The sequence below is a fragment of the Apaloderma vittatum genome, unplaced genomic scaffold (genome assembly GCF_000703405.1).
Source record: "Apaloderma vittatum isolate BGI_N311 unplaced genomic scaffold, ASM70340v1 scaffold42150, whole genome shotgun sequence".
NCBI lineage: Eukaryota > Metazoa > Chordata > Aves > Trogoniformes > Trogonidae > Apaloderma > Apaloderma vittatum.
The window spans coordinates 1,259-14,397 of NW_009695793.1; the positions used below are offsets into that span (position 1 = coordinate 1,259).

The 13,139-nt window shown below is 36.1% G+C and overlaps 1 protein-coding gene across 1 annotated transcript; it reads right to left on the bottom strand.

Moving 5' to 3' along the window:
* Positions 1 to 4,245: 4,245 nt before the first annotated feature.
* Positions 4,246 to 10,352, bottom strand: ZBTB38 (zinc finger and BTB domain containing 38). Its single transcript, XM_009872398.1, has 2 exons — positions 10,299 to 10,352; positions 4,246 to 7,963 (listed from the first exon to the last, which is right to left on the bottom strand). The coding sequence occupies exons 1-2, from the start codon at positions 10,350 to 10,352 to the stop codon at positions 4,388 to 4,390; spliced, it is 3,630 nt and encodes a 1,209-aa protein (XP_009870700.1). The 3' UTR covers positions 4,246 to 4,387.
* Between the last annotated feature and the right edge of the window lie 2,787 nt (positions 10,353 to 13,139).

Here is a 13,139-nt window from a genome sequence, read left to right on the forward strand (position 1 = left end):
CGCTAACCAGGGCAGAGTCAGAGGTTGGATAGGAGAATGTGTCAGGGTATGACTCTGAGAATGAACATGTATGCTTAAACTGTGGGTTACAACATTTTAAAATGTAGATCCTGTGACACTGTTCTGCCATACTCTCTCAAAAGTGATTACAGTTTACAGTTTAACTTTGCATCAGCTTCCTTTGAAGCACAGACCTCCTATCAACATTATCAATGCAACTTTTAGTTTTGCCATCGTCTAATTCCTGACAATATTTTAAAATCAAAGTGCCTTGTTTTAATCTAATATACTACATTCCAAATACTGTTTCAGTTGCATAACCTTCATTTTCAGCATCTCTTAAAGTTACATTTTAGGAGCATCTCTATGACACGTAGGTCTATTCAGCTAAGGATGTAGTTAACAACAAACACCAGTGTGCTAACTTGCAAACTAGGGGGAAAGATTTCTTTATTTAACAATGAGGTTTTTAAGTAGTGGGATCTTGGCTTTTGTGAGATAAACTTCTACGTCAGTGTGGGAATAAGACGTTTTTGTTTGGTTTTTGGTTTAAACTGTAAAGCTTCCATCTTTTGTTGAATCACTGTAGGTACACCTAGCTTTTAGAAAGCAGCTTGTCCCATACTGCGTTGAAATAAAGAAAGGAAGACATGAACAGAATGTGGGAATAGGGCTGTGAGAACAGAATTAGTTGAGCTCAATAGTTGCTTCATAGAAAAGATAACTTGGAACTGAAGAGAGGAACAGAACAGTTGCTTCAAGGCAGAACATTATCGCCAGCAGCTAACTGCAGCCAGTTCTCACTGTAGAATCTGCCAAGCAACAGAGAGGGTCACCAAAAGAAGAGGATGAGGAGTGATGAAGTAAACGACCACCAGAGGCATCTGACGACCACCAAGCCAGGCCAAAATAAGAACAACTAACAGTAGACAGCAATAAAGATGGTAGAATGGAAAGTGAAATCAGTATGTAAATAGTTCTTAGAATAGCAGGAGATATAGTAATTATTTTGTGGAAATATAATAAATATGTATGTAGTGAATGCACATAACCAGAAAAAAGTCAGGGTGAGCACGCTGTGGAAATATCTCTGTGTGTCTCCTGGCACCACAATAAAGAATACCTGCTTAATAGTCTCATTGGCTATTGAGTTTGAATTATTCTTTGAATCAGTGTGATGTGGGATAATCGCCCATAACGTGATGATGCTGACACTTAGTGGCTTACTTCCTAAGCTCCTGGCTGTAGGTTAGCTGTGCTATTTCACTGAAGACAGCAGTATTATTCAATATATTTGTTTTAGTTTGGAGTATGTTATATAAGAGGATTGACTAACATTTTGTTTACATACACAAACTTTGGGATGATCCACTTCTCTTTTTAATTACCATTTGAAATAGATAAAAAGTATTTGTTTATACATAGCAAACTTCTAAATTTGTTTAGTTATACATCTCTCCTAATGACCATCCCAAAATGACCTACATAATTTAGCTTAAATTTGTTAATATAAATTACAGACTAGTGACACCTAGCTGAAGGGGGAAATACTTTGAATATGTAATTTTCTATTCCATGTGTCTTCATATTGCTTTATGCAGTTACATATTTGCATTCTGAACAATGTTCCTTGACAGTAGTCCCAAAAGATTTGAAGTACAGTGTGTAAAATACACAACCTATACTGCAAAGTTACCATCAGGATTGAAAAGAATTTGTAAAGGTTCAGGTCCTCATGAAAAGCTGTTTAAGTATTAAATGCAGTTCACCTCTCTTCTAAGTCCTTTAAGACACTGAACAGGTAGATTCTGCTCACCTCAGCATTGCACCATTCACCCTTAATGGTACAATGCTAGGAGATACCATTATCTCCCTTGAGCTCTGGAATGTTCTTGATTCACTGTTTCAACTTTAATGAAGGGAATGTTTGGTAACTGTGCTGCTTAATCTTCTAATGAAATAAGTATTTGAAGATATCCAAATCTTACAGATTGTAAGTATTAACACAATTTAAAAAATAGACTTATACAAAAATAGGAAGATGTTATTTTAATTAAGCAAAAACAGAGTTATAATGACTCTAAAAATAAAATTAGACTCTTTACCAATCCTTAACATCTGCATTTAATATTTTCTTCTAAACAAAAATACAGATGTGATTATGTAGCAAATTACAATCTTCAACAACATACAGGATTTAACTTCTCTTACACTTACTTTAATTCTATTTTGGTCATTAACACTTGACTCATTACTGCAACGTGTTACTTGTATTAAAAGTGCCACAACTGAACTATAAACGTGACATGACCATCTTAAAACTGCTTTGCTATAAACTGTAGAGAATATACAGAGTTAGAAAGTCACTGTGTTTTATCAAAATATACAAAGCCCCCCAACCTAACACAAGCTAGCAATATTCTTCTTATGAACTATACAGTTATAGAAAATATTTTTAAAATTAAACTTGTATTTATAAATATTCTACCTTATTTGCTTTGGTCTATAATTATCATCATACAAGTCCACTTAAAACATATCTTTGTGTAATTTCTTTGAAACATCATCGTACTTTCCTGTGTTTATTCTTTTATTATCCTTATTTAAATGGAACCAAAGCTGCCATGAAGCCAAAATTTCTCAAAGGGTTCATAGCATTCACCAATGATAGAGTAAATATTATCAATTCAATCAATATTATCAATTGCAGTTTTATTGTACTCAAGCTATAGTTTCTTTTAAAATATTCAAGAAGACAAAGTAAGTAAACAAACTGTGTACCATATTTGCACATAAAATGGAGGATCACTAACCTTTGTCCTGATTTAATTTTTTAAGACTTCACAGATGAATCTATGTTACTAATTGGATATACAGATACAGTACAACAGAGACCTGTAATATAAAATGCAACTTGCAGATATGCACCCTCTTTGACTTTTAAAAATCTCTTAATCTCAGTTAAAATTAATAACATATTCACAAAATAAAATTAATTGTAATATTTTAGTTATGTCTTCCAGAAGCCTACTCTCCCAATTTTCAGCAAACTGTGAACCCATAAGGCTCACCACAACCCCTCAGTGTGCCCATATGAGTGATGCAAAAAGGTCAAATCAAAAAGGTCAACCTCCAGTAACCCGTTCCAGGAATTTCTCTGCTACAGCCCACTGTGCTGGGCCAAGGGACACTGCAAGGAAGCTTACCTGGGGTCAGCTGCTGGCATGGTTAGGGGGGCTGCTGAAAAGAGACAGACGAAGGTTAGATGTTGTATTTAAGGCATGGGGCTGATAGAAAACCCCACAAATGGCCCTATCCCTCTTTATACATAAGGATTGCCTCAGAGATATATACGGAAGCAAGAATCTGAGTATTTACCTACTTCTCCCAAAATCAAGTATTTAATGGGAGTTGCTCTATCATTTATTGTCCATGCATTATTCCAGGAGGAGGAAGACTCTGTCTACATCTCCTCTTCTTCTGCTTAGAAGAATGGTATTTCTAAGAAACAGCAGTTGCAGTCTCATCAGGTGGTAGACATTTATAAAACAGATTTCTTTAAGCTAGGCTGTTTCATGAGAAAAATTTTCTTTAGACCAATGTACCAGGCCACTGACATTGGAATTTATGCAGGAGGATTTACTCGGAGGATTGGCTCTTGTGAATTCACTGAATCTTTATTAAATGTCTCAGAGATATCATAAATCTAATTTCCACATAAGCACTCAGACTTAATGATTATTATGCTAAGTACAAAACCGAATACAGAAAGGAAAAGAGGTTTAAAATCCTGAATATGTTTTGTAAATGTTGAGTTACAGAAAACCACGCCAGATCTCAATTGTACTTCAGCATACCCAAGTTGATGAAACGTTTCCCACTTTCACTTTAGAATATACATTACAATTATTTTGTTTATAAACACATTTCTTTTTGTTTGAAAATGCAATATATGGTTTCTGCAGCAAAAATTCCTTCTAGAGAATACACGGTGAACCTAAATATTTATTTTACCTGGAACAATTCTGACTCACAAAGAGCACTGTAAAATAGTTCAGTGACTAGTTTCCTGTAATTCTAAGTAGAAAGGTTTTGGTTGGTCATATTTATTCTTTTTTTTCTTTCTCTCTCTACATATACATTAGAAGTCTACTGTTTCAAAAGTATTTGGGGTCTTTCACATTAAGTTTGTATTACTGCAAATACTAGTTTTTCTTTTTCTGTGCTATTTTTCCTTCTTTTGCATATAGGACATATGTTTAGATGCAGAAAATTAGTATTAGTAAATTATAGTAATTTGAGTGAAGACCTTTCCTCATTCAATGCATTCATATTTGCTCCAATGTGTAGTTTTGGATTTTTTTTTTCTCTTTTGCACAACTGTAACTCAAAGTGTAACTTCTGGAGCTACACTTTGCACATTTTTTACTTCACTTTCTGAGCCAGGGAAATGTGGATTTTTCAAAAGTTTAGTGCTTTCATTGCAAAATTGTTCTTTTCTATCTTGTGGACCTGGAGTTTTGAATAGATGTTTCTTCTGGTGCATTCCCAGAGCAGCTGCTGTCTTGCAAATTTTGGGGCACTGAAAGCAAGCGTATCCTTTTCCATTATGCTCACGTACATGCCTTTGCTCATGGTTCCTTTTGGTTGAAAGATACAAGAAGCTCTGAAAGCAAAACTGACAGTGGTAGCGTTTTTCTCCAGTATGAATTCTTTCATGTATTTTGAGTGTTTCATTTAAAGTGAATGCCTTATTACAGTATTGGCAGACAAAGTCTTTGATACCCAAGTGAATACGTTCATGTTTCTGTAGATTTCCAGGAACTGAGAAACATTTACCACAGGTTTTACAAGTGTAGGGCTTTTCTCCAGTGTGACACCTCATATGCATTTTTAAAGTGGATGGACTTTGAAATTTTTTTTGGCATAATTCACAAATATAAGGCTTTGAAGACGCTACGTGCCAGTGTACATGGTCTTGAATTTCTGCAGTGGAAGACTGATCTCTTTCACAAAGCTCACAATGAAGATGAGGCATTTCCGTGGTCTCTTCTTGACTGCCTGCCTTTTCCTCAGAAGCATTCCTGAGCACGTACTCTCGACTGCATGTGTTATGGCTTTCCATAATGGTGTTCTTGCTTCTGCGCTTTTTCCTCCATTTGGTCTTTTTCATTTTTCTTAGCTGTTTGGATTTTTTTTTGGGTTTGTAATTATAATAGGGTCTCCAGGGTTTATCACTGGAGTCCTGGTCACTTAAATCATCACACATTTCTGTCAGCTCCAGGCACTCTGAGCTATACTGCCTAGACGGGCTCCTTTCTTTTATCTCCATTTCTGATTCCTCAATTAGATTGTCCTGTTTGGACTCATGTTTAGATTTTCTGCCCCTTTTACAAAATAGCTTAGATCCTAGTATGTGTCTTTTTACAATAGCCTCATCACCAATTTTTACTGTTATTTGACAAAGAGGTGCAACGTTGCTGTCAGCAGATGTTCCAGGTAAGGCAGGCTTTGCAATGTATGTTTCAGTTTTACTTACTTCTTGGACAGTATTTGTTGTTTTGCTAGACAAACTTCCAGATCCTGACACATGCTGTGTATCCTCAATTGCTTCTGCTCTGTTGTACAGCAGTGTTTTCTTCTTCTCCTTAACAGTTTTTGATTTTGTAATGCACTTCCCATAATTATCTGATCCATATTTACAATCGTCAGTTACAGACTGACTAGGTATATTACTGGAAGATTCTAGTTTACTGTTTTCTACACAAGTGACTGTTCTACTGTGCATTATTACTGATGAAACTCTGCTACTGTGCATTATAACAGAGGGTGCAGAACTGCTGTAACTGATGACAGAGGTTGAATTTTCATTCGCATTAGTTAAAGACACAGCTGAGGTATCACACTCCTGAGAACCAGAGTCATTTGCTGCAGTGGAAACTCTTTTTTCAGCTGTGAAAAAGTCCCTTTGCAGGTTAGAATTTAAGATACCTACTCCCCAAGAGGAAGAATTCTGAGTATTTCTAGAAGATGCTGTATCACTGCATGAAGATGTATCCAAGGCAAGGGTTCTGTTGTTCGCTATAATATTACTTTGAAAATTGAGTGGTGGTAGCTCAGAGCTAAGAGAACTAGGAACAAAACAGTTAGTAGAAGCAGTTTCATTAACCTGGCTATTTGTCTGAACATTTTCATATGAAGAATTTCGGTAGGACTTATAAGGTAGTCGCCTGCATTTCATAGGTAAAAGTCGATAAAGTTTGTATGGGTACATATTTGGTTTTAAGCCTCCATTGGCTGTTTTTTTATTCACTGAGAGACGATGGTCAATTGCATGGAAAGACTTTTGATGATTTTTTAATATATAGTAAGTCATAAAAGTCTCCAGACAGAAAATGCATTGATACCGTCTTTCTCCTGTGTGCCAGATCTCATGTCTGGTGCGATATTCAGCTAATGCAAATACTTTACTGCAGTAGTGACACGGGTATGTTCTTCTCCATGAATGCACATTTGCATGTCTTCGAAGGCTAGACAATGTTACATAACTACGCTTGCAAACAACACAAGTATATAGTATCTGCCCATCAACAACTTTAACCAAATGATCTGTTTCTGGTAAAGTGCAGTTTGCATTAGAATAATCAGTAACGCTGCTTTCAGACAATAGAGACTCTGCATTTGCATATGAACTTCCATTCCTTCTGTCTGTAGCAGTACAGTTATCTGCAAAATTTTGTTCATTTCCATTGTGAACCGATAAGCTACTTGATCTCATGCAGACTTGTTCATGACTTTCCAGTATATTTAAATTTGCAAATTGTTTGCTGCAGTATTTGCATATGACAGTTTCCTGATGCTCTGAATGGACCTGAAGATGAGTACTGAGTAGTGCCCTGTCATTGAATGATTTTGCACAACAGTTACGACTGTAAGCAGGTGGAACCACAGTTGCTAAGGATCCAGAAACATTAGCAGAATTGTTTTCCTCTTCTCTGGATAAATGGAAATCTGCTTTATTCTGAGGTTTTGGGACAGAAATAATTGTCTGATCAGCAACTGCTTCACGTTGGGCTTCTGCAGTGGTTACTGTAGAGGCTCGTACTTTTGCTATAGCCAAACCAGTAGTACCCTGGGGCTTAAAAGCTGTCTTAGGAGAACTACATGCTTGTTTTCCTGGCTGAATGAGTGGTGTGGCTTGGAGATTTTGATAGTGATCTTCACCCATCTTGTATGAAGGGCTGCTGTCCTGTTCAAGAAAAGGTGTTCCTTGAAAATTATCTCCCCCAGAAGAAACTGCATAGGAGTGTTCAGCCAGTGTGCTGGTAGGCTCAGCATCTTTGCAAACATTGCTTCTATCGAAGCTGATGTTGGGAGCTTGTATTGTCTCAGATACCTTTTTAAAGTTTGCCCTCAAATCAAGTGGAGAAAACAAACTGTTTTCTGTTTCAAAAATTGAGAATGCATTTGTAATTCGTGGTCCATTTGTCACAGCAGAATCTTCATGTCTCTTTTCATGTTTTTCCTCTTTGACAGTCCCTTTTTCATTAATACAGTATGCATAGGGACAAGGGGAACTTGAAAAATTAACATCTGTAAGATCTTCTAGAAATGATATTCCCAGTTTTTTCCCTGCAGCTGCAAGGTCCGTTACAGTCTCCTGCCTCTTAACAACTACTGTGGAACTGTAGATGTAATTCAGTATTTCTGTAAACACTTCAGCCTTGAGATCATCTAACTCCAGTACATGACCTGAAATACAGATAGTACGACTCCAAAAAATGTTTTTAAAGTACAGGCTTGAAGCTGCCAGCACGTTACTATGGGCTTTAAATTTGGTATCTTCCACAATTATGGTGACATCACATAAAATACCCCGAATGCGCTGTTCATTTAAAATGGAAAGAACAGTATCACTGTGGAAGTCGTCCTTGAGATCCTTTGAATGGGACATGACTGTCATCTACAAGAAAAAAACCCAAAGAATGTAAATACATTTAGAATGCATTTTTCAATTACAGATCAAGTTTACAGTTCTATAATGTATTAACTTTTAAATGTTAAGAACGAGTAAAATTTTGTCACAGCATTTCAGGCTGAAGTCAGCTTAGGTTTACTTGTGATAAGAATACTAAAGGTAATGTATGCAAGAACACCAGTAACTCCTCAGCAGGAGGCAGAGGATCTTCTCTGTCCCTGCATGGGTCTGCCATCCACACAGCGCCTTTCACTGGGGACCACGGCCACCAGCTTTCTATTGTACCAGTGGTGCATCTGCTCAGGTTCACAAGGAATGACTCATTTAACCCTTGCGAGGATTCCCCAAGCATGCAGTTGAGGTATCTGGTAGACACTGGGAAGGCTAAACTGCTGTAGCTCTATGGATACTGAGGACTTTGCTTCCTAGGGCTGTTTGTCAGACCATGACTTTACAACACAACTGCATTTGATCCCTTATTAAGCTGATCAGAGATCCCATGCAAGAGTTTCCGTTACAGCATAAGGCTTTATAAAAAAATGCACATTATTTATGTAAACAGAATATTATTTTTAAATAGTGATTAAATTTTATTAGATAGTTTACACTTAGTTTAAAAATAATGAAAATTTCTAAGTAACTGAATTTATAGATTAAATAACTAAAACAATTGAATGTTTTTTCTTCAGTTACAGATTTATAGTGTTCACACTTTATAATTTGATTGTGTGTTCTTAAATTCTACCAAACAATATTTAATTGTAATAATAAATACTTTGAAATAACTGCCAGTTTATAATAATGTGGTTTAATGCTGAAAAAATGCTTAGATTAGCCAGGCTGTTACTGTATGAATATACTGGTTTATTTAATTCCAATAAAAGATGCAAAATATGAATGAAAAATAAACTGAAAAAATGGGTTAATTTGACAGTACATATTTGGAGAAAATATCTGATTTAACCAGATTTTTTATTTGTATTGTTCAAACTCAAATTTGTACAATATAATGAGGTTTGATATTTTTTCATCTCTGAGTGCTGTTTTCAACTACTACTGCCCATTTTGGTCCTCACGTGCTGCCTGATCTAGTTGAGAGGCGTCGCTGCCCATGACAGGGAGGTTGCATTAAATGATCTCTAAGCTCCCTTCCAGCCTAGGCCATTCTATGATTCTATGATTTCTGACTTCAAGTCATGAAGAAATAGTTTTCCTGCTGGCACTTACCAATCACTACAATAAAAAAAAAATCTGCATATTTATTAAAGACCCTTTTCTTTCAACTTGTAGAATCAAAATACACCTTAAAGAAAAAGATCAACTATAGACACTTTGTAAGAGAGATTAAAATGGCACCATACCACAGAGTTCTAATAAGTTAGGAATACCTTCTAAACATTCCATCTACTGCTCCAAACTTAAATGTTAAGCTTGAGAAGTTTTATGATGTCTCTTACCCTCAAATAGTTTACATTAAAAATGTCAATATATTTATTAACGTGGGTTACATCCAAATGGTGAAATAAAGTTTTGACCCATATTCACTAAGCAAACAGCAATGGCCATTTAGACACACTGGATCACTTAGCAAGCTATTCAGAAGTAATCCTATCTTGAAAATAGGGTCTTGATCACAAAATAAATAATATGGGACATATACCCTTGTTCTAGCTAATCTAGTCACACTTTGGACACTTCACTGCAAATCAAATTATACAAAAAACAATAACAACCTTACTGTGAAGACAAACACAATGTACTATGAAAAAGATCACAATTTGGTACGTTATGGACGAATCTCAGAAGTGAAATTTCTACCTTGCAGCATGGCCACTGTTTCCATCGGGAAGGTATTGCCTATGCAAATGGCCAAAACTTCTAATACAGTTTAACAACTGAGAATTTTCAATGCACAGAATTCAGAAAAATCAAAATTGTGATTCACGTAAAATATCTCTTATGCTTATATATGCCACAGATGTCAAGAAATGAATTCACCAGTGTAACTGTGATAAAAATCATATTGTTTTTATTATCTGGTCACTCACAGCAGCTGTAAATCTAGATGCATTGTTTTGTGCCTTTAAAACTTAAAATCATAGTTTATCATGTGTTTGTTACACTTATTTGGCTTAAAATAAGAGATATTTATTAATTTGGAATGATAACATGAAATTCACAGTAGTCATGTATGGTTATCTGCTTTGGTTTGGTATCCGAAAACCCACAAATACTGTAAATACTTTCTAGCATATTGAGTCTTCTACGGGAAAAATACTGACAATACTGCTTTTCTTCAAGCAAGCAGCCACTGTCCCACAACTGATTCTTTTTTCTCATTGACAATGTCTGAGATTACATCTGACTTGCTCATGTGATGTGGTATTAAAACCAACCGTCAGACATTAAAAACATTTCACAAGAGAAGCTACAAGAGTTATTTCCTGAGTACACGAAATAAATAATGTCAACTCTATCTATCAGTCAACGGGCCCACAGCCTGTATTTTCTCTTTATTAGTGGCAGCTGATTTTAGTTCAAAGACACATCATCTGACATACTGTTTGCTAAATATATCAGAGAGCTACTTCTAAGAGGTGTTTATAAGCAAGGCCTACAGACCCAAGTAGTTTTAGCAGCAGTCTTACTATTCAACTATTTATTTCTAGATTTATCCTCTTCAGGAGAAAAGCCAATATCTTCAATACTTGCATGTACATAGATGACCAGTTTTTGTAGTCCTGGATATTTTAGTATGTGCAGTAAAACACCAAACTAACTCCATGTGTAAAGATAGTAGAAACTATCATTTGCTATTAGGACATTTAATTTTTTTGCTGTGTGTTAAACCATCTACTGTATGCCTCACTGAAAAGTTATACAGAAAAACTGATTTTTGGAGCCAACATTTTTTGCTTCTATGTCTCAGTCTATGCCTTCTCCCAACAGCCATTTATTCATGTGAGTAATGATTATCTACTGCCTTTTATTTTACCTGTCTTGCTTCTTGCATTTGTGAAAAATGTGCCTGAAATGCTATAAAATTAGAATGCTCCACCTAGCATACACATAACTGGAATATTTTAGGAATATTTTACATTCCATTTGCAGTTCATACTGCGAAAGGAAAAACAGCTCTTCAGTTCCCAGGTGAGGTCTACTGTGACCAAGATACACAGAGATCAAATGTTTCAGATGTATGACTATTTAATATTTTCAATTAAAACACTGAAAAAATCCATTTAGAATGCTACTATTTTTCTGTATGTTTTTTATTACAGAATTATAGAAGAAATTCTAGTATTTATTTATGAATGTTGCCCAAAACGCATGTGAATACCATTTGACCTATTAAAGGCCAATAAAACTCTTCAGCCTAAGCCATTCATTTTTGACAAAAACATGTAGTATTTTCACACTTTTTACTCTCAATCCAGACAGTGTACCCCATTACACTGGAGAAGATACTCTTTCACTATGTTTCAATCAACCTAAATTTGAAAGACAAGCTAGTAGTATTAACAGAAAAAAAATTATAGCCATTTGCTAATACCCAGGCAAAACAAAATACAGCAAGATATTTAATAAACTGTAGCAATAGTTCTTCCTCTGTTTTCTTATTCCATGCATTTCTACTGGGATTTTAAAGATGCTAATATTTTTTAGCAACTTGGCAACATGACACTATGCACACATGTTCGCTCCCTAATTTTCCTACATTCAGTTTCGTTCCACTCTGTTAACATACTTTGAAGGCCATCTCTGCTTTGTTTCCAGCCTGTTTCCTTAACTGAGAAGAAACATTCATTTGTATCTAACTCTCCTAAAGGGTACTATTTTGTTCTAGAGCAGACAGGCCTGGGCATCATGAATAACCAACACAAAAAATACCAAACAAAACCAAGTACACACATAACCCCAACTCCCCCAGCTCTACTATCTTAATCCTTGCCCACCTGGAAATCTACTGTCCAACTATCTTTTTTATGATGGTGGCTCTTTTTTATGGAATCACTTCACCACTGCCATCTGGGCACTATGGCTATACATGGCTGCCTTAACCATGATCCCTTTAGCCTTCTTATAACCTCAGGCATGCAGCAAGTTTTAAGGCTGTCTAATTATGTTTCATAGCTTGCAGTGACATGATGGTAGCTTAGTGATCCAGTCTACATAGCTACATATTATTTCTACATTTACATTTTTTTAGACATCCTTCCCTATTAATATAGAATATTTACCTTTTCTTTTTTGTTATTGCCTCATGAGCACTATAGACTTTAAATCACTTTTTTCAGCCTTGCACTGCTTCCTCTAACTTTTAATTTAAGCAGCTAGGAGGGAGGAATTTAGCAGAAGAATATTATGTTGGTATTAGCAGATCTCTGAAGCCACTATATGAACCATTCTTTCAGAGTTGTATTTCTTTCCTACTATCAGCATCACTAACTCAAAAACTAACTTTAAAACTTTACCCGTGCTTAGAGCAGGTTTATGCTTTTAAGTTTGAAACCTAAAGTGAGTCCTTTCTCTGTAACTGGGCACTCTGTAACTGATCTGGCTCTAAAAATAATTTTAAAAGTATACACTCTCCGCTGCTTGTCTGGTAGCTTCTGATATCACACAGTCTCACTCTTTTGCCCACGTCCCTTCTGAACCCTCGACCTAAGCGGGCAGGGACCCCTCGGGGAGCGGCTCGCCCACACGGGGGAGCTGCACGCGCACAGGAAAAGCCCCGTCACCTTTTCTTATTGAAGATACGAAATAAAGGCTTTTACAACTGTATTAAATCTGAAACGCTAGTGCAGAGTTTAAATGCGATTGCCTCTTAATCCTGCACGAATTACATAAAAGATAAAATCCCGACACGGCACTGTTAACGCCAGTATATTTGTCTCCTTTAAAACGAAACCTCTTGAAACATCAAACATTTGGCAACCTGTCAGCTACCGACAACTTGAAGATACTTCCTGTTTATGGGTAATAGCTGCATTCTGGACCAAATAAAATCTCCGGCCGAGGAAACAATGCACATTAACCTGCAGTAAGATTTTTCCTAACAGTAACAGAAACGCTTATGCAACTTCACGCTCGAATGTAGAAAAACTCACTGTTTTTGAGCTACCTGGCGATTAAAACCATGTCTTTGGGGTTTTCTCTA